The following is a 22804-nucleotide window of genomic DNA, read 5'->3' on the forward strand; positions in this document are numbered from 1 at the left end:
GTTAAATAGAATCATATTTGAGCATAACACTGTATTGTATGCAATTTAGCAGTCACTACATAGAAATAATGAATTTGATCTTACTGTTATAAACAGAGATAGTCTACTGCTCACAAAACTGTTCATGGTTTATTGAACTTAGACAACTTGTCACAAAAATGTCTTTAACAATGTGTTATAACTATGTAACACATGCAGGTAATGACTGAAATGCTTTTCTCTTTCCTTTCCTACTTCTTTTTTGGCCTGTTTTAGGTGATTAGATTAAACACCTAATAAGGAAATGTGTCCCTTATGAGTACAATGAGCAGCTGTATGCAAAGATCAGGTTATTAGGGTTAGAATGCAGTTTGTTTATTTTGTATGGAAATAAAAGGTAGAGAAAAAATGAATCAGCAATTATGCAACATGCACAAGTTCTGCTCATAGCTTTATTTACTCAGCTGTTGACATTTCCAGAGCTGATAAATTCTCTGACTGTTCAAATCTTGTAGTAGCATTTAACAACGACGGGCTCCTCTAAGCACCCGAGTAAAGATTTGAAAAAGGGACTACAAAGCAGAGTGCAGAAAAGTGCCTCCAGTTTGCACTTTCCACTGCTGGAGATGTGATTCAACTGTGGAAGATAAAACAAAATCTCGAAGATCAACAAAGTGATCCAAAGCCCTACAAGTCTGCAAAGGAGTTACATAAAGGTTCAGTTGACACAGGAGTGGCGATATGTTGTTCCACTAATGAACATCTTGATAAGTCAGAGTTGTTTTAGAAACAAGTGCAATGTGCAGATGGAGTTTAAATCGAGTCCTTTCACAACATTTACCAAAGGTATGTCTGTAGGAGAAAAAAAAAGAGAAGGAAAGACCACCTTAACTGTATTATATAAACCAATCGTATTATCACATATTATAAAATGGTTCTTCCCAAGGCATCTGGTTCTTATTGAGTTATTTGGTTTGGTAGCAGTTAATAGCATCAAAATAGAGCTGTATATTAATAATTGTTTTCATTATAACTATAAGCCATCACAAAACAGTGCAAAATGCCCAATGCAATTTCACAATTCCAGATGTGTTATAATGGAAGACCCAAAATTGCTGCACATTCTTACATTTTATTTTTTTGCAAAAGTTTTTTGGAGCACCATTCATGGTGCTAAAAGGAAATGTTTCTTGCTGGTTCTTTGAGGCACCTTTGGGGACTGTTTAAAGAACAGTTAGAGGGAATGATTCCTTGAAGAACTTCTTGCTAAAAGGTTCTTTGTTGAACTTAAAACTGCTCTTCTACGGCATCACTGCAAAGACCAATTTTTGTGCCAGTTCTTTGTTTTTCTGAGTGCAAGTTCCAGGAAACACTGCACAGGTAGAGGGAGGGATTGATTCAAATAAGCATGAATGAATTATTAATGCAAATGCCATGCTTGTCAGTCAGCCAGTCAGTGGGGAAACTGACAACACTGAGGGCAATAATCCGAAGCACAGCTCAGACAAAGCTTTTTAAATGCCACCATTCATCAGAAATGAATAAAACACATAATTTGTACAGAGATACCCAATGTTTATATACAACTTTATACTAAAGAGAAGAAAGAATTTTAAAAGATCCTCTCTCCAAGACAGCATTACAATATTAGGTAAGAATGTAGGACACATTTGTTGATAAAATCATTAAAATGATCAAATTCTTGAACGGTTCTTACACTGTTGCTGCTTATGTTCTTTGTTGTTGTAATGTGCTGTATCAATGCTTAACTATCACAAATAATTTAAAAAGATATTTATAATTTTAAAAAATAAAATCAAACTTATTGCCCACACCACGTGATTTTGATGTTGATGACGACACATTCGGGGCGGGGCTTGTCAGTGTCGTTCTCTTCCTGCTTCTCTGCCCTGGTTTCGCCTCATCAGCTGCATCAGCTTTTCATACGACGAAAGACACAATGTCACACCAAACGGGCATTCAAGGTAGATGCGTTTCTCTGCTTCCCGTGTTTCTTTATTTTGTTGTGAGGCTGTTTGCTTTTGGCGGGGAGAGCTTTAAGCCCCTGAAACAATTCATTGCATCGAAAAGCTAGCGTCAAGTTAGCTAGCCACTCCTAGCTAGCTCAGAGCTGCTGTGATGTGTGAGCTCAGCGGTGCTCTGTTTGGGCACTTTTAGCTGTGGAGAACCTAATCCTCGAGTCTTTAGCCACTTCACCCGCTACCTAAATCACGACTACTCTTAACTTCTTTTTCACTGTACTACAAAATCATTTTATACACGAGCTTCTCAACATAAAGCTAAACTCCTGTAACGTTCGTTTAGGCTTTGAATGGAGGGGCGACGCCTTCATTTAAACAAACTGCTGGCCTGGTACCTGCTGCTGTTCCCATAAATACGTGAAAAGCACCGACGTTACCCACATTGTGTTATTATAAAAACGGACTTCATTAGAAAGTGACCTCCTGCTATATATTTCAGCAGCGTAGCAGAATTGTTTACAGTCTGCATTGGGAGAAATGCATTTACCGTCAGGTTAAACAAATTGCAAATTAGATGAGCTCATACTAGACGGGCAGAGGTAGCAATTGCAAATGTGTGCTAACTCTTTGCCACAAACTGCTGGGTTTATATACATTGTCTTCAATTTGAATGCAGATCCTACTCTGGGGGTTGTTCTGATTTACAGTGTTCCCCTTTATTTGTGTCTGGCTATATCCAGCTATGCTCAATTTGTGCAGAAAAAAAAACTATTCCTGTATCGGAATGCTCTTTTTCAAAAATCTATCAATGTGTATGAGTATTTGTGTTATGAGAAACACTTGTTACAGTTATGCAGGTCTGCCCTCCTGCAGAATTAATCTATACGTATCTGTGTTTGACCCAGGTTTGGCAAGGTTATTTGAGTGGAAAACTGCACAGTCACTGCAGCTAAGATCATCAGGACGCTGGTAAAAATGAGAGTTAAAAGACTTTATTTTTTTATTGTGCCAGGGTTTAGGGTCAAAGGTGGCCAGTCTTTATTCACTGAAACCCAACACTATCCAGTGTAAGTGGCTATAAAATCATTGCACCACAAAGTTAGTTCTTTATTTTCGTTTGTTTGATCTCAAGGTTGTTCAGAATGTTCCAATGAAATTTGCATGTTTAGTATGTGTAGTTTGTCTTTGAGTGGCATCTGATGGTTCACAGCATAATTCATGAAACTTTAAGGTCCAGACTCACAATCCATGACTCTATGTGGGCATGTTAGGAAGAGTGTGTTGTTGTCGAGCAGGCTTCTGTTTAAAACAGAAAGAGTCTGACCCCCTCTCTGTCTATCCTCAGCGGGGAATGATGTGAAGGATGTCTTTGCCAGTGCCAAGAGCGGAGATCAGTATCGAGCCTTAAAGATCGTCATTGAAGATGGTAAGCAGTGTCCCGGTGTCCTGACGTTTGTTTACAGCTTCTTCTGCCAAGAAAACTCAGAACTTGTACTTCTGCCCAAACTTTTGCTAAGGCTGACGTTAGACTGTCAGCGTGACTAACAAACCCATGCGGTGCTGAAATTTTTGTTGCACACATCTGCTTTCCAGAGCAGCTGACTCTGGGCGCCACCAGGAAAGCATCAAAGAAATGGGACCAGGAGTATGATTCCTTAGTGCTGCCCCTCCTCGAGGATGACGTGCCCTGCTATATTCTGTACCGGCTGGACTCCACTAACAACCAAGGCTATGAGTGGATCTTCCTGGCCTGGTCACCGGACCACTCTACTGTAAGTAAACTCAGCCTGCACTGACTTTAATGAATAGTTTTTCATTCTTCTTGGCATTTTTTTGTCCTCCTCTGCTTTGGGTATCAGATGGGTGGGGTTTTCCACATCAAGGCAGTCATTCTCTGTATGCATTCATTATTTCCTAACAGGCCTCCTGAAATCTAAATATGGGTAGATTATGGTGTTCCAAATAGCATGGTACTTGTCCTCAAGCTGTCATTCCCTGACTTAGAATTCACTCTCTTAGTGCCTCTAAGGTGAAATGGGTTTATCATTCTTTGTTGTTTCCTTGTCATGCAAATTTGTGTTTTGCATTTGATGTGTTCTCGACCCGCACAAAGTTACCTAAGTCATTGTCATTCGCTTTCAGTGAAACTTGATGAACCACTTATAATGTGGAGTCACTCTGATTCATAGTGGGCATGACAAATAAACAGACAAATGTTGTTTCTGTAGCAGTGGAAAGAGGAATGTGGCAAGGAGAAGAGATTGCAGTGTATTTATGGCACTCTAACTTCATAGTGGAACTGAGCTCAAATTTTACTTTCTGGACAACATAGCTGAGCTTAACATTCCTCTAGCTCAAAGCACAGGGCTTCAGGTTGAGGCTTGTCTGGAAGTTGCAAAATAATTTCACAACCAGCGCACACATGCTGCCATGACTAAATTGATCTAGTGTGTTTTTGATTCTAGTGATGGACTTTTATCAGTCAGCCAGATCATTCAACTTAACTCAGCAATAAGAGACAACTGTTTCATCTCTCAAATGGCTCTTCATTAAACTTCTTCTTTATAAATCAACTACTAAATTTAGCAATGTTTTGACCTATGATTGGTATGTGTGCACCTATAACACTCAAATTCAATGTAAATATAGAAACATGATATCCAGAATACTGTTATTTTACATTGTTTGATGTGGAAATATCTGTTCCACATGTGCATTGAACATTTTATTTATATTATACATTGTTTGTTAGCATTCCAGTTACAAACACTAAACACAGTGTATCTTGTCCATCTGGTGCATAAATTTCTAATGCTGCTGTGATGTCCATATCAAATGTAATAAATAATAAACTGTCCAAAACACAAACCATTCCAAACAAATAATGAAAAGAAAAAAAATTCAAAGTGCAATATGGCTGTATCAAAATGTTTTTACAGCAAAACGTATAATTTTCTGTAGTACAGCCCCCTCCCTCTGCCTTTTATCATGATTATATGATCCTTGTTTGTCATCACGTGGCTGGTTGGGAAACGCACATCAGAACAACATTCTGTCTGTGCATGGAGAGTACTTATGTGGAGTGCCATGTGGGGAAAAGATCACTGTATTATTCTTTCATGTATTAACTAATTACTAAAAAGGGAGAAATAGAAAAGCTCTCAGACGAGAGCTGGTTTCTATTATCAGCGTAAAGGAGTTTGCTCATAGTGCTAACTTGTTTGCAACTGACACCACACTGGATTAGGCCTTTTCATTCAGCTGTAGTTTTATGGGGTAAATTCACAAATTTGATAGGGTGAGCATTTAAAGGTACCCTGTCCAGTGTCTGACCACTAGTAGTGCTTTGTTGCTGTCTTTTTAGGATACACAAGCAGCAATTAAAGGCAATGTACAATACAATTGTGCTCATAAGATGAATTCTCTTTTCTGTAATTTATTGTTTCTATAAAAAAACAGTGAGAAATATTCAGAACAGACAAATAAAAAAGGGACTGCACTTTTCATCAAAAATAATTCTTAACCCTGTTTACTAGTTCACTCAGCAAGAAAGATTTTCTTTATATTCTTAACAGGTGCGACATAAAATGTTATATGCTGCTACCAGAGCAACACTGAAGAAAGAGTTTGGAGGCGGGCACATCAAGGATGAAATTTTCGCTACCGCAAAGGTTGGTCGTATAACAACACTTGAAATGAAATGAAAAACTCTATTATGTGCTCAAACTTCAGTAAGAAGCTTAAGAGTCTACCATTTACAAGTTAAGCTTCTGCGTTGAATGCTTTTTGCAGCGGATAGGAGCTGCGATTGTTATATTAGTGAGTCAGACTGTTTTATTGTATGATGTGTGATTGCGCTGTTCTTTGGCCCCAGGACGATTTGAACCTCAGCGGTTACAGGAAATATCTGACCTCGCAGGCTGCTCCTTTGCCCCTCACTGCTGCAGAGGAGGAACTGAGACAGATCAAACTAAATGAGGTAAACGCAGACACACAAACACAGACAAGTTGTTTGGATTTCATGTTCTGATCACCACATACATTCGAGATAATCGTGGAGGATATAAAGTGTTGCGCAGTGCTCATGTACACAGAAGTCACCACCTGTTGACGAATTCTCTGGTTTGACATGTTCTGAAATGGCTGCGGATTAGGCTCTGTTTCAGTTCATACTACGTCATCCTTACTCTCGAGGCTTTAGCAGGAGAGGAAAAAATAGCTGACATCAGCTTGCAGCATGCTTCCTCCTCATCACATCTCCTGTGTGCGAGATGTAAATCCCACTAGAAGCAGTGTGGGGTATCAATGAAGGCCAGCGATGCAGCCTTCCAAGCAGCACAAGGTCAGCAGCAGTGCAAGTGTGCATATGCTTGCCTGGCAGTATCAACACAGTGCAGAGATGCTGATGCATTAGAACAGCAGGATGTTGGCAGAGATGAATCTATTAGGCTTGTACATCTCTTGCCTGTGGCTCCATAAGAAGGATTGTTTACAGTCGTAAATCTCGTGTAGCCTGATCAACACAGTGGCTCAAGAAAAGCTTTTTTATGAGTGTTCCTATCTTAAATTTCTGTGTTCAGCGCTACATGCAAATGGGAGCGGTTGGAGTATTTGGCAGTGATTCTGTATGGGGCACAGCTCAGCTATATCTTTGTACTTTGCCTTTTGTTGTGATAAGAAAAAGTAATACTGTAATGTGATATCCACTGCATGCTCCTAACATCGTCAACAGTGTTTACGCTGCTCATGTGAGGAGCTTCAGGGCACTACCAGACAGAGCGCACCAGACAGAACCTTCAAAAAGCTTCATTTGAAGTTCCAGACTTTAAGAAGCACTCCTACAAATCAACCCAGTTGTACTCTTCTTTTTTGAGAAACAACCTTTTTCTAATTGCTGCTCTCTCAGGCTGCCACATAAACAAGAACTGTCTTTCTTACCATTTATGGAAGTGCTTTGAGTAGCTCAGTGTCTCTCCAAAGTATGGTCAATTAAAAGCAGCAGTGCAACTGGGAAGTGAGGTTTGTGCTCGTCCCTCTTGACCAGCTGTTGAGGAAAGATAATATACCATTAATCTGTACTGCCTAGATGAAAAAAGAGGCTTTGAAATATTTATCATTACCATGCCTTGGAGAATGCCTGCCTTTTACTAAGCAGATGGATAAAAAGACCCACAATCCTTTTTGGTATGCGAGGTAGCTACATCGGCAGCTCAATCATGTTTGCACGGCATTTCATTTTGTGGGAACAGGCCTCTAAAAATAGATGCAATCCATCAGTGTAATCCTTCCAGCGTTTCCAGTTTTCTGTGTGATTTCGTGGAGGCGCCTTGTCACTTCCGATACAAGCACCTCATCTATAATCATCGTGTTCCAGCATTCAAAGCTGTTTGTTGCTCTTGTGAACCTTTTTATGATGATTTCAGATGACTGAAATGAAGAATATTTATTCCATTTTGCTCATTCAAAAAATATTAGACACCAGAATCATCAGTGGAAGCCTGTTGACACTCTCACAGAATGTTGCATTGATTTGTCCCCACATGACTGAATTTGAACACCAGAGTTTGTTCTGTATTGAATATGTGTGCATGTGTTTGGTGACACATTTTTGTGAACATGATAAGTCAGGAGCATGTGAGAAACTGTTTCCTTCCTATATAGCACAGGTTGTCTTTGTAGAGTCAACTAACTGTTCGGCTGTTGGAGCATGCTTTTGTGTAAATGTGTATATTAATAAAGATTAAATTTTGTTTTAATTGTAGCAAATCATTAACATGACCCATTGTTGTTATTATAGAAGTAGTGCACTGATCAGCTTATTTAAAGGCCTCATTACCATAATTGCTGTTGTTTAACGAAGTGTATCATAGTGAGGATAGTGGGACAGTAGAAACCTAAAGTGCCTCTTGTTTTTGTGTGTCTCTGTGTTTGTGGCGTGTTCAGGTGCAGACTGACATAAGCGTGGACACCAAGCAGCAGACACTGCAGGGAGTGGCTTTCCCTCTTCACAAAGACGCTGTCGAAGCACTTGAATTTTTTAGGGACAAGAAACTCAACTATGTGCAGCTGGTGAGTTGTAGTAGTAATTTGAATGTGGAAATCAGTTCTTTTCTCTTATCTTGTTTGGAGAGGTAGAGATTTTTTTTTGATCAGTTGTTGTTTCTAGATTGATACAAAGAGTTACTCATTTTGCCCAAAAAGCCTTTGTGTCTCCTCATTGAAATTCAGAGGGTTCATGTCACAAGATCGGATCAGCTCAAAGTACAAAGGAATAATTGTGGCCACTGTTGCGTCCTCCTCAGCTCCCTTTTTGTTTGTTAGTCGAAAAGCCTTGCAGAGAAGCCATTTGTTTTGTTCTGTTTATCCACTGAAGTTTTGACCAGCTTCACTCAAACACACCTGAAAATAGGGGAGGCAGTTTGCTACTTAGTGCCCCCACAGAGATTTTCCAAATTGGTCTGGCATTTAAAGCAGGGATTTGGGTTCAAGCACCCTCAGCCTACATTGAGAGTAACGTTTCATTATCTTTGTGAACAGCACGTAGATCAAGAACAAGAGCTGATTCGACTGTGCAACACTGAGCCAACAGAGGTGAAAGACCTGCCAGTAAGAATCCCCAAAGATTCTGCACGTTACCACTTCTTCCTCTACAAACATTCCCACGAGGGTGACTACTTGGAGTCTACAGGTGAATAGTTTCTCATGAGTTTTATGAACAGTTGAGGAAGTCACTGTTTTTGTGCAATATTATGTTGCTCTAAATGGTACTTCATGTTCCCTCATTTCATTTTCCTCTTTTTTTCTTGCAGTCTTCATTTATTCTATGCCAGGGTACAACTGTACCATTCGAGAGAGGATGCTGTACTCCAGCTGCAAAAATCCCCTGGTTGACATGGTGGAAAACAAGCTCCAGATTGAGATTGTGAAAAAGGTAAGGAACCCCTCCGCAGAAACAGGAATAATACTCCAGCAAAACACAGCTTAGATAGATGCCTCTCACCTTGAGTACAGTAAAGTTCCAGGGCAGGAAAAAGGGGTTGAAGAACAGTGCTGAATTTGCAAAATTTTATTGTGCTAACAGGTAAAAAAAAAAAACTACCTGTCATGATGAAAAATTGTGATCAAGAGCATAAAACTCTTCTTGTCAGTGAGTGCTGCTCACTTTAAAGTAGCAAGAACAGACAAGAGACCGAAATATCCAATGTGAAGTCATTACTTTTCTGAAACTGACTGAGAAAAGAGGTTTTCGGGAAGTCTAAGGGAATTTTTTTGACAAGTAAATTTGTTTTGTGGGTCACAGAATTTGAAATGGTATTTGAAACTGATGAGCATGAGCACAGTAGACCATTATTTACAAAAAGAAGATAAATTGCTCAAAGAGTGGAAGTTAAAGTAGAGTAGTGGATTACATCCGCTCATATGTGCCGTTTCTGTTTCCAAGTTGGAAATTGACAATGGGGATGAACTGACCAGTGATTTCCTGTATGAGGAGGTGCATCCCAAGCAGCATGCACACAAGCAGGCCTTTGCCAAGCCCAAAGGCCCTGCTGGTAAGAGGGGTGGCCGCCGCATCACCAGACCACCCGCAGAGGGAGAGGAGGAAGATTAAGCAGACCTCAGCACTCGACCGCCACCTCCATGCCGTGCACGTTCCACAGTGGAACATTCCCGCGATGGGGGGAAATCATATTTGATACACTTGTTTAAAAGAATAAGACGACAACCTCAAATTCCCACAGAGTTCACCCAGAGACCCAACTATGCACGCCAAGGACAACTGAGCAATGACACACTTCAGAATTTCCATTTGTAGCTTGCCAAATGGAAGCGTATTTATGTATGTTAGTATATTCACAAAAGATACTTGACAGTGAGTCAAAGAGGCCCAAAGTCGAAGATGAGGTTTTTCCAGTGTTGCCAGCTCTCAGACTTGCTAGTGCGACTAATGTGAACTTGCGCCAATATGATGTAAAATTCCCCCATTTTTGAGTTCACATGCTCGAATTCTTAACTTGCATTCCTTAAGTCCGTGTCAATTAATGTTTCTGTGTCTAATGTGTTCAACATTTGTCTCCAACTGTTTGCACAATGAGGTGCTCCAAAGCAGAAAAGATTCTAATTATCCCACTTGTGTCTATTGATTCATTTTAACAGTGCATTTTATATTGGAAAATTGACTTCTTTTTTGATATAACTGTGGTTTACATGAAAAATCATCTGCTGAGAAACTTATTTTTCTATGCAAGTGCTGTAAATGTACATATTGTAGCTGTGTGATGCTCTATGATTAAGAAACAGTCTGGTGATTGTCTGTGTCGGTGAGGATCACAGTGGAAAGTATTGGGGCTTCCAGAAATATTACATCAATACATCTCAGATTTCACAAGAGGAAGCTACTCAAACCTTGCTGGCTCCCATATAGGAGGGAATGCTAAGCTACCGGATAGGAAAGGGAATCCTATAAGTACCTTGATCAAAGTGTTGCCACATCCACTGGTCTACTGATTAATATTAGGCAAACTACTAAGTTCACCTCATGTTTGAAGGGAAGTTCCCTTTATCTTCATACAGTGTCATTATAATAGAAGAAAATCATGTTTGGTCTTATTTGTTTTCTTACAAATCTTTCTTTTAAGAAGAAAAATAAAATATTTAAATCACACGTTTTCATTTTATTCCTTTAACTGTCATCACAATAAATACGTAGAAACGCAAGAACAGCTGTTTTCAGCATTGTCAGTGTATTAAGCCATCAAGTCTGACTGAACAAGTTCACAACATGTGTAATGGTATTGCCGCATACTGCAGTGTTTTTGTAACTATCACAAATTAAGCTACATATCAAAAATACAGGACACAGGATTTTTTTTTATTACAAAATCTGATGTAAAAATATTTTGGTTCATCACAGTCAACAAGAAACATTCATTCATATAAAACCGCTGCAAATAAAAATACATTTGTCAGTGTGCTCTGACGAGATGGCTGAGAAATCCCCAGGATGCTCTGCTTCAGTCACACGTCTGACTCCAGTGAAACGCTTTTGACAACTCCACGAATCTCTGAAAGAACCTGTGAAGGCAGACAGCAATCTTTACTACAGGGTAACAAAATCCTACAAATAATGCATGGACTCCTGATTTTTATGTGTTTTGGAGAGTTAAAACTTTGATGACATCTGAAATTTAAGCGGGCATGTACATCAAATCTTATGCTATAGTAATTTGTCTCAAATTCTTTTATATTTGATTAAAACCAAACTATAAGAATTCAATTTAGTAACACTTCATTGAGGATAAATGGTAGCAACAACATGAAACCACTGATTTTTGTAGCAAAAATGGATGTTGCTTTATTCTGCATTAGATTACTGGAGTTCAGCTTCAAATACACTATTTACTTATTTGAACTATTTCTTTGCTGTTTTCTAAAATAAAATGATGATAATTTTAAGTCTTTATACACTGTTCTGTTGCAATAAATGCTCAGTGGCACACCAGCTCACAACAGTGTCAAACAAGTGTACTACTTATTCCTGTTTGAGTAATGCTTGCTAACAGCTACAATAGCCTACTGTTTCAGGAAATTAATGAGCAATTAATTAAAAGGAAAGTATGTGTACTAATGTGCTCTTTTTTAAAGATTTAATTATTGAATACAACTAACTGGGCTTGTGGCTGAGTACTGATATAACTTAAGGACACGTTGTTGGTTTTGTTATCATTAGACGTCCTTCACCAGACTAATCAGTCATCCAGAAGCTCAAAATACAAAGTGACAGACAGAAAGTAGTACAGATGCCAAGACAGTAGTTGGTCCATACACTTTCCTCTTAGAATATCTGCCAGAATCTTTCCTCACTTTACCTGTTTGATGACTGGTCGTCTGTTTTTCCTATCATGCAGGCAGTGACAGGCCAGAGAGTAGATAGTCGCCGCGTGGCTCAGTTGCCAGTCTCTCATCTTTTTGTCCAGAAAATCCTCCAGAGTCAGCTTCTCATCTTCATCATCTATTTCATACCTCACATCCATCTTGGAGAGTGAGGGAGGGAGAAAACACACAGTATTACTGTTTTTATCATGCTGCCTGGATTTCCATCGGCATTTACTCCCAAGAAATGGATTTGAGTATTAAACAGCACTTGGGATTGCTCAGCATATCATAAGCAGAGATTGAACTTGGGTTCAATTCCTCTATTAACTGATGTGCCCTTGCTTATTGAATACAAAATCTTTATGAGGTTGTAATCGCAAACTGTTGCTTGACAGGTACACAGTGAAGGCCTCTTTTGTGCAGCTTACCAAGAACTGTGGCTCCCGGTTGTCATCAGATGGCGGGAGTCCAGACAATATTTCTAACAACACCTGTAGACAGCAGACAGATGGGGGTTAATCACATGGCTCTGGGCAACAGGGAACCTTTATTACGCCTCCATGTGCCAGGTAGCTTCACCGACACTGTATTGTTCCCTCAGCTGTCCAAATGAGACCTACTGAATGTGCTGTGTACAGTGAACTGTATGGAAGGAAATCAGTCAATAAATCATTCATGCGATGGATCATATGTTTTACATTTAGCTACTAATACAGTACAGCTGCAGCCGAAAAAATACAGTGACACAGATTTTTTTGTGGGAAATAATGTAAGATGATGCACAATATACAGCTCTATTTTCACAAATGGGAAGAAATGTATACTATAATGTTTGTTTTCTGCAATTATGTATGTGTCAGTAGTTTGGGAGAACCTTGCACTCAAGTAAAACGCTGAGCGCTGTTCTGTTTTTACATTACGGCTGCAGTTTCTCTATTCCTAACATAACGCATGTGAGTGTGTCTGCAGAAAGCCTACCACTCCAAAACTGAAGACGTCAGATTTTGGTGTGATCTCTCCTCTTAGTGCCTCAGGTGCCATGTAAGCACAAGTACCAACAATCCTCTCCGTCATCATAGTTGTCGACGTCTGATTGGCCGAAGCTCTTGTCAGCCCGAAATCTGAGATCTTAGCCACAAAGTTTTCGTCTAAGAGGATGTTTGCACTAACAGAAAAAAAACACGAGTGACAGTGAGCACTTAAACATAATTTGATTTAAAACATACAATTTTTCTGCTCATGTTAAAGGAATGATTAAATGTACTTCATGAATTTCTTGCCAAGAGTTACATGAGATGATCAATAATACTGTTACGTCTGTTAAATCTCTTCAAAAACCTGCCTGTGGGTCTGAAAGGCATGTTACCTTTTTCAAAAAATCTAAACTACACTTTGTCAGAGCCAGAAATGGTGAAAACAGAAAGAATTAGTGGATTTGAACATGACCGTATCTAAGTTTAAAATTGCGATAATTCATTAAAATCACGTTATTCATTATGGAGTAATGTCTCACTATGGATTTGCACCAGAATGTGAAAAAAACTAAACACAAATCTGTGCTCCTCACACAACTGAGAGGCCATGACTGATTTAGCTGTGACTAAAAGTCACATGACAAAAAAAATCACAGAATTGTTGGCTGAACTGCAGGCTGCATTTACAAAGTAGAGAGGAGATGAGGAGAAGTCTGAGAGGAAACAAAAACAGACTTGATCCACAAATAAATGCAGCGTGGCTCAAAAAAGCTATACAGAGGGGCAAGTTGTTGGATGATACATTCTGCATGGGGAAATATTTTTCTAGAGTTCATGTGCAGAGTGGCATGAAAAACACAGAGTTTGTAGAGGTTGTAAAAATGAAAATAGCAACAGTAATTATCTATGGCATATGGAGCCACTATTTTTTTTCGAGAGCAACTGAAAATATGTAGCACATGTTGATTCCGCAAGTGCAACACACCGTGGACAGGTCACCAGTCTATCACAGGGCTTCATATAGAGACAAGCAATCACACTCAAATTCACACCTATGGACAATTTAGAGTTACCAGTTAACCTCAGCATGTTTTTGGACTGTGGGAGGAAGCCGGAGTACCTGGAGAAAACCCATGTATGCACAAGGAGAACATGCAAACTCCATGCAGAAAGATCCCAGGTCTAGGCGAACCAGGGATCTTCTAGCTGCAAGGTGAAAGTGCTAACCACTGAGTCCCACTTTTTTCAATTATAATAAAATAAATAATTTAAAAAAAAAAAAAAAAAAACAAAACAGTTTTCACACTCTAATGTTATATCATTATACCTGTGCCACACAATGCACAAAAGATATGTTTGAGTTCTCTCTACTTCCAGTCATGGTTGTGCTGTTTCCATAGAGGTGGGGGACTTTATATTGTAGTGAAATAGGAACCAACAGTGAGTAAAAATATGACAGGAGCAAAAAAAAAAAAAAAACACCAGAAAGTGCTTGGTGCTGAGAAAATTAAATATGTAAAGTAAGTAGCAGGTTAGTTTAGCTTAGCTGGAAACGGTGAGAAACAGCTAGTCTGGCTGTACTTAAAGATAACAAAATCATCCTCGTAGCACATCTGACTTTCACTAATCAATGAATAACAATTTACCTTTTTTGTTGAACCAAGCTGTAAAACAACATGTTAACTAATTCTGCCCATTACCCTCTTTAAAGACCGCTAAATTTACACAATATATTTGGCTAATGACCTGTTCACAATTTTAATGCTAAGCTAAGCTTGCCAGCTGCTGTCTGTGGTTTAATGTTTAAAAGACATTATTGGTCTTTTCATCTAATTCTCAGAAAGAAAGTGAGAAAGAAAATTTCTGTAAACTGACAAACTATTCTTTTAGGAAAAGATCATTTAGAGGGCACTACTAATCAGAAACATTTCACTCTGTGTACCTTTTAACATCTCTGTGGACATGATGGTTGCAGTGCAGATATTCCAAACCTCTCGCTGTTCCTTCTGCTATCAAGCATCTCTGGTGCCAGGACAGCGGAGGACTTCCTTCCTAAATGGAGAACCATACAATCCTCTGAGTGAGGGCTGAGGTACTAGAAGGCCGTCTGTGTGGTAGTGAATGGTGCTTACCAAGCAAGCTAGTCGGTCCAGCAGAGAGCCATTGGACATGAGGGCGTACACTATGCACAGGTGCTGTTCATCACAGGAAAACCCAAGCATGTCAACCAAGTTCTCGTGTTTCAACCTGTGGAAAAAACAGTGTGATCAGAGCAGACCTGCATTTGTAAATATACTAATTTAATGTGCCAATCTGCAGTATGTTGATTCACCATCTTACTGAGAGTTAGATGTGCGAAACTTACACGCTGAGAGTTTGGATCTCTTGGTGGAACTGAACTTGCAGCTTGTCCAGTGGCATGTCATCCACCTAAAAGAGATCGTATTTTGTGTCGTGTTAAAGCAGCATGAAATTACAAAAAAAACTAACATTGCGATATTTAGTTTTTCTGCAAAATATAGAGTGGTATATGAAAAACACAACATTTTTTAATCCATCAAGTGCCACGCCATTCAGTGTAGGCAATCATTTCTCTCCATCTAATCCAGACCTGGGCATCCTAGGGCCACATCCGGCCCGCCGGATGACCCTGACTGGCCCGTATGAGGTCACTGGAAAATATTAAAAGTCAATGCAAATGTATTTCATCACAATACATGCAGATAATACGCCTGCACTGCTTTTATTTTGAAAGATCTGCTAAATTAACGTTTTTTCGCGCGTGCTTTCCATACTTAGCATATGCGCTGATTGGTTTGTTGGTCAGCTAACGGCAAAAAAGAAAGATTGATTCCGAATGCAGAGTTTTTAACAAGACATGGACTTCCAAGTATTTCTTCACTGAAGTCAGAGGTAAAGCTGTGGGCTAGTTTGTGGAGAACAGATCGCGGTGCTCAAGGATTATAATCTGAATCGACATTACGAGACCAAACATGGCGGAGAAGTACAAACATTTGACTGATACAGAGCGGGGAGGATATCTGAAGGTTTGCTAGAGAAACTGCTAAAGCAGCAAGGATTTTTTTTTACCAAAGCTCACATCAAGGGATGCAGCAGTCAAGACGAGTTTAGTAATATCCTACAAAATCGCCAAAAACAGTAAGCCATTCTCTGATAGAGAGTTTATAAAAGAATGTCTGGTGGACTCTGCAGCGTTTATATGCCCGGAGAAGAAGGAGCGTTCGTTAATGTGACCCTTTGGAGGCGAACCGTAACGAGGCGGGTGGAGAGCATAAATCTGGAGTTTCAGCTGCACAACAAAGTGTACGATTTTGACGTTTTCTCCTCGGCTCTGGACGAGAGCTGTGATGTCCGTGACACAGCCCAGTTACTCATCTTTGTACGTGGACTAACAAAAACCTTTGAGATGACGGAGGAGCTGGCAGCTGTGCAGCCAATGAAAGGGACCACCACGGGGAGTAATTTGTTCACTGAGGTAAATACATGCATGAACAAGCTGGGACTAAAATGGGGGAATTTAGTTGGTGTTACAACTGATGGCTGTCCAACTTTGACAGGGAAAAATGTTGGACTTTTGAAACGGATGCAAGATAAAGTGACTGAAATAAATCCAGAACAGAAACTGATATTTTTGCATTGTATTATACATCAGGAGGTGCTGTGTAAGTCAGTGCTAAAAATCAACCATGTGACTCATGTTGTAGCTAAAGTAGTTAACTTCATCAGGGCAAGAGCATTGAATTACAGACAGTTTGTTGTCTTTGTGGAGGAGATGATAGTGAACATGGTGACCTTGGTTACCAGACAGCTGTCAGATGGATCAGCCTGGGCAAGGTGCTTAAACGAGTTTGGGATCTGAGAGCAGAGATTCAAGAGTTGGGCATTGTACATCATTGTATTGTTTCATTTACTGTTTTTATTGAGATATATATTGAGCAGAGCTTTTAAGTGTACTGGTCTGGCCCTTAACAACCGTCCAAGTTTCTCGTGGCCCCATATGAAAATTAATTGCCCATCCCTGATCTAATCCGATCTTTTGCTTTCTGAACTGTGACTGTTGCCCTTTCCATGTGTAGCCATGCTGTCAGTCCATCTATCATTTTCATTCTCTGTTTGCCTCGTCCTCTTTTCCCATTAATTTTTCCAGTTGTGATGATATATTCCAGGGTCTCTTTCCTCATGATGTGTTAAAAAAATGTTGCTTGCCATGTCCTAATTTTGTTCAGTAGCGTATAATTTGTGTTTAGTATTTTTAAAACATCTTCACTGGTTATTCTGGCCGTATAAGATATACATAGCACGCGTCTGTAAAACCACATCTCTGCTGCAGTGATTTTGTTTGACATTTTAGTGTTGTTGTTCCAAGATTCACATCCGTACATCAGAACTGGTAGGATAACAGCTGAGAGTCCTCATACGGATGCTAACTGCTATTTTGTTATTTGTCAGCATATTTGTCATTTTCGTAAATGCTGTTCTTGCCATTGCTATCTTACATCTGATGTCTGTTTCACAGATGTAGAGTAGTAGAGTAGTGTAGTAGATTACACTTGATGTCATCCATGAACCGAGATATTTGAAATGATGAACCTGCTTCTGTATTTCTTGGTTTAATTCCATGTTACAGGTTCGGATTATATTTTTCTTTGAAATTACCATCGCTTCGGTTTTCTTTTTGTTTAAACACAGACCAAGTTTTTGTCTCTCTATTAATTATGGATACTATGATTTGCAAGTTTTCTTCACTCTTCGCAATCAGGACTATGTCATCTTCATAATGTATGTTATTTATCTTATAACCTCTGATGGATACTCCTGGTAAGCCTTGTTTACATTTGTATACTTTTCTATCATGACTTGAATAACATTTTTAGCACACAATTTAGAAATAATCACTCTAGGATGATAAGGATAGTTTTGTCTGGGAGTTGGTCCACAACAGAAAAAAAAATTCATTAACAAAAACCAAACTGAAAAATATCTTTTCACCGAAAAGACATTTTGATTGCAAACCAATCTGAAACTTTCTCATTGCCAGCAACACTGGCAAAGACATGCAAATTACTTTTTTGTTTTGGATGCCATTCAAACTAGGCTTTGCCCTCATCATACCGACTTTGTGGTGCTAATGTAAACAACCTGGTATAGGTTCAACAATTGCAAGACGCGACCAACGGAGCACCTGTATAAGGTCAACATCATTCCTTCTGTAGCCAAATGTTTCTACAACTGATGCTGCACATCTAGAACTTGTATGTCAATAAAGTCATTGTCTTGTAAATAAAGTTTAAAAAAATGTCAGTGCTTCCAAGAAACCTTACATTGACATCAATTATGTTCTAGACAGACGTCTCTTGTAGATTAGTCGTGGAAAACCGTGCAAGTTTACTTTTTCAATCAAGCAACAAAAAAAGTTGTACCATGATGTTTTTGAGTACTGCACAAGCACACATCTAAATGTCAATTCTAAAAACAGTTAGCCCTAGATGTGCTTCACAAGATTAACAACAAGTATGTGCTTGGTGTGAAAATCTTTTCACTCACTGGATTGAGTTTCTTCACTGCGACCGGTCTGTTGTTCAGGAAACCTTTGTACACCGTCCCAAAGCCTCCTTCTCCAAGTCGGCTGCCGCCGTCTGACAGGGAGCGGTCATCAAAATTTCCAGTGATCCTCCTCAGCTCACTGTACAAGAAACTGGACAACTCTAATGGAGAAACACACAGGAGAGTGGTCAATATCCCAATATCCCAGTGCTGCCACCTGCTGGTGAATTATGTAAAGTCACAACTTGTCTAAGCCATGGCATTCATTTCAGTTCTGCTTGTGAGGAATTCAAAACATCACCTTTGTTAGTAACATTACACCATCCTACAATGGCCTTGTTTATAATGGTGTGGTGTAGCTAGGTACATTCATTTAAGTACTACACTAAATATCTACATATATGAAGTACTGATTTAATGTTACTTCAGAACCATGCATACTAAACATTGTACATTCCTAGATTTTAATTGTCCCAACAATAGATAAAGCCTCTAAAATTAGTTTCACAACTTAAAATGTTGCCAAAAAATGAATTCCACCGCAGTAATAACTAAGTAAACCACAGAGGCCATTTTTTTTGCAAAACAAGTTATGTTAAGTACATTTTTCTCATATTTCTGTACATTTGAATTCTGAATTCTTCACTCAACACTGCTTTTTTTAGGATTAGTTCGAGTTTTATCCTCCTCCCACAAAGATTTTTGACTTATTGTGAAAACACGCAAATCGTGCTATAATGTCTGAAGTTGAGGTTTCCAGCTGATAACTACAGTTTGCCAGTGGCACATATTTTTTTTTTAAAAAAAGGCACATGAACATGACTGTGTTAACATGTCTCATAAAAGTCAATCAAATTACAATGTGGATTAACTCCGTCTGACCACCTGTGTGTGCTGGTTCGGTGTTCTGCGGTATCTGAGGCTGCAGATTAGAGGTGACAGGTGGCGGCTGCGGTTCTCTCTCCTCCAGTAGTCTGGTTGGAAGGTCGCTGTGTCTTTCTGCTGAGGAGATCTGCAGCGTTTCTGCTGATGTCACCTCTACCACTGTGTCTGGACAAAAGCACACAAAGGGCATCAGAACAAGTCATTTTGCTGGTGCTTGTTATGGTGCACTATTCTTTCTTCCCTAAAAATGACTGTTATTGCTGTCTGGGGATAAGAATTCTTTGTTAGTGCAGCTTTTGTTGTACCTGCACAAGAAGTGCACAGGAAAGGTAGTTTGTTGTGCAACTTCCTAAATCTTTTTGTCTGATTAACCTCCGAAGACCTGGTGTCCGCATATGTGGACACCTTTTCTTTTTTCCCCCCCAAAAAAGAGCGTTTTGTTATTAATAATAATAATAATAATAATAATAATAATAATAATAATAATAATAATAATAATAATAACTACAAGAATAATATTATTAATAAAAACAATAATAATAACCATATAAATTGAATATAAATATATTTAACATAATAATCAGATATTAGATATTATCCAGTTATTATATTTATTTGTTACTCCCTATCCCAAATAACTGGAACAAATCTAAAATGCAAGCCCAACCAAAGTTCAGGTCTTAGGATGTTGATGATTTAGTCTGTCACAAATTGACAATTAAAGGTATTTAATTGATATGGTCACCCACTGAACATACTGAACATATTTTCTCCAAAAATGGAAACCAAGGGACACTATTCTTATGAAGATGTTGTACGTGTTAGTAGAGTTTTGAGAATTTGAAGAAACATTATGTTTTTTGCATTTTTTTTTTTTGTTATCATTAGTTTTTATTTTGGGGTACTAATTTGTTGTCAGACTTATATGTGAATTTTTTTCCTCTCACCAGCACCTGCACCTCTTTTCCTGGACTACTTAAAGAGTTGGTTACCTGAAATTCAATTGAGTAAAATTAATATGAACAAGATAAAAGTTTGAAACCCTGTTCTGGCTGGTGGGATTTTTATCATAGGGTACATCTTTACATATGATTACAGCTGTGTAAGACATAAATAAGACTGATTTCAAGGCACACAGTCTGTGGTCTAGCTGCCTGCTCTCACTGTGATGTTAATGTGGAACATGGGTTACTTTGACCACATTTTATATTCATTTTACTCTTAAAATGGAGCAGTTAAGAGATTAAAATATAAAGCATTATGGGCTATTACGAGCTCCCGATGCATAAGATCCTAACAACACTTCTGCAGTCTGTGATTGTTATTTTAATGGCTTTAAAAAATCATACCAGGCAGCAAAAGATTAGCAGCAGCCAGTAACTTGTGACTCTTCAAAATGTCCACAAGTTCACCCACTGTGCTGTTGGTGGTTCCCCAGTCATTGAGCAGCTCCACGGTGGGACTCCGACCCTGGGCCACGAGACGCTCAAACCTCCTGGAGATAGATAGACAGATAGACAGATAGACAGATAGATAGATAGATAGATAGATAGATAGAACCGTGTGAATGTTTGAATGAAGACATTAAAACAGATTTGCTTTAATAGACATGAAACATCATACTTTAAGACAAATCCATTCATAAATATAGATGACTCCAAAATGCATGGTAGGTACTAGATCTATAAATAAGGGTTACATAAAATATTACCATGTCTTACTAGATATAGATGTAGTAAGAAAAAATATGGAATAAATGATTGGAACAGCAGTCTTTTTGGAATTTATTTCTTGAATATATTTAATAAACACCATTAAAGGCCACCACAAAGTGCATTATAACTGTGTGCTTGGAGCCTGATGATGCCTTGGAGAACTGTAAAGGGTCATGGGGTTTATTAGTAGTATTGTTGCTGTTGTGAACTGTATATTATGAAGTGACTGACATGTTCATTAAGACTCCATAAGCCAAAGTAAATAATAGATCTAAAACTGCACTAATGTCAAGGCAGTTAGCTACCTAGCAGCTAAATAAATACACAGAATAATTGCAGTTTAACTCGGTAAACAGTAAAGTTTGATGAGGCTGTGTGTCCCTGTCTTACCTGATATGATGCTGACTGTACCTGGGCTCTCCACTGGGTTTCTTTATAGACACCACTACATCTTTCCAGCTGTCCTGAGGATCCAAAAAATCCGACAACTGGCGACGCACACCATAACTGATGTTACGAATATAAGTAGCGGAAGTTACCGATTTGTCCATCCTGCGAGATATCCCGACAAAAACTTTTTACTCGACCGTCATGATGACATCGTGTTTATGTCTGGGTGTTAATTATTCCTCTCTGAACACACTGAAAAGCAGAACAACAGCAAACTTATATTTTGCCCGCAGTTTTGTAAAATTTCCGATATTGAGCAACTTCCCCAAACGTAACACAGAGGACAGTCCCCGCTGCAGTCTCCACCTACAACACGGAAATAAAAAGCAGGAGGGACAGTATTAGCAGTAGGACTAACACAACACTTAGAGGTTGTAGTTACACATTATCAGGGGGCTGTATTAGAGACATATTAATAAGTTAATGTGGTGTGTCCTTTTTTTTACCGAACAGCTGTCAGAAACACAGGCAGAGATCCTGTGGTCGTTACAGGTTCCCTGTGTTACAGTGACCTCTAGTGGAGGACACAGGACTTTTCTCCAATTACCTTTCAGTTGTGAATGCATGTTAGGACTGTATTTAACCCTGATTTGCTTGAAAGACTGCACGTTCTTTATGTTTCAGACTGGTATTTTACTCTGATTTCAACATTTTATCTAACGCAACACAAAGCAGTTCTTCACTTTGCATACTGACATGCCAGTATTTTATCCAGAGTTCAGTGACCTTTTGATTTTTGTGCAGCTGTAGATACATCATACCTCTTTACTGCATCTCACACAGTCCTAAGATGTGTTGGACTTTTGATGAAAAGGTTTTTAATGATGATGAATATCCTTCTTCTTCAACAACAGCATGAAAACAGTACTTCAATACTTCAAAGTATCATCAGGTTTGAATCACCTAATTATGATATACTTTGTAATAACCCCTAATGATGTTTGTAGCAAATAAATAAAAGAAAAATTGCCGGAAATGCAATAAATGCATTAGAGAAAAAGTTTTCCAGCTCATCCTTCTCTTTGAAACTTTAACGCTGCATGAAACAAACAACCTCATCAAATCTAGATTGTGTCAAAACCCGCTGGCAATTTGGCAAACGAATGGAGGCATTTGTTCTGAAGTGCTCCGAATGCCTTTTTTTCCCTGTGTGCTAGCAGTACTTAATCTGTTTTCGGTGTGCTGGTTGCTATTTACACTGTGTTTGTTGAATTGTGATCAGTTCCATGTGGACTGGACGGCCTGGCTGTCTCGCTGGATGGGTGGGGTGATGAGTTGTGAGGTGTGCGTGTGATAAATATTGTACTTTAAAACCAAAAACACATGAAACAAGACTAGGATTTGTTTGCATGCCTGCATGCTCATGACACTGCTGTTACAA

General features: G+C 38.9%; 2 protein-coding genes across 2 annotated transcripts; one reads left to right on the top strand and one right to left on the bottom strand.

Moving 5' to 3' along the window:
• The first annotated feature begins 1851 nt into the window (after window positions 1–1851).
• twf1a (twinfilin actin-binding protein 1a) lies at window positions 1852–10623 on the top strand. Its single transcript, XM_023272354.3, has 9 exons — window positions 1852–1964; window positions 3307–3387; window positions 3555–3733; window positions 5537–5632; window positions 5836–5940; window positions 7905–8030; window positions 8499–8649; window positions 8771–8892; window positions 9403–10623. The coding sequence occupies exons 1-9, from the start codon at window positions 1940–1942 to the stop codon at window positions 9568–9570; spliced, it is 1053 nt and encodes a 350-aa protein (XP_023128122.2). The 5' UTR covers window positions 1852–1939; the 3' UTR covers window positions 9571–10623.
• A 186-nt stretch (window positions 10624–10809) lies between these two features.
• Window positions 10810–21707, bottom strand: irak4 (interleukin-1 receptor-associated kinase 4). Its single transcript, XM_023272353.3, has 11 exons — window positions 21364–21707; window positions 20608–20753; window positions 19259–19423; window positions 18374–18534; window positions 15174–15238; window positions 14941–15055; window positions 14751–14860; window positions 12813–12999; window positions 12263–12325; window positions 11828–11992; window positions 10810–11033 (listed from the first exon to the last, which is right to left on the bottom strand). Exons 1-11 carry the CDS (start codon window positions 21522–21524, stop codon window positions 10977–10979), a joined length of 1395 nt encoding a protein of 464 aa, XP_023128121.1. The 5' UTR covers window positions 21525–21707; the 3' UTR covers window positions 10810–10976.
• Window positions 21708–22804: the final 1097 nt, after the last annotated feature.

This window comes from Amphiprion ocellaris, chromosome 3 (genome assembly GCF_022539595.1).
Source record: "Amphiprion ocellaris isolate individual 3 ecotype Okinawa chromosome 3, ASM2253959v1, whole genome shotgun sequence".
Lineage (NCBI taxonomy): Eukaryota > Metazoa > Chordata > Actinopteri > Pomacentridae > Amphiprion > Amphiprion ocellaris.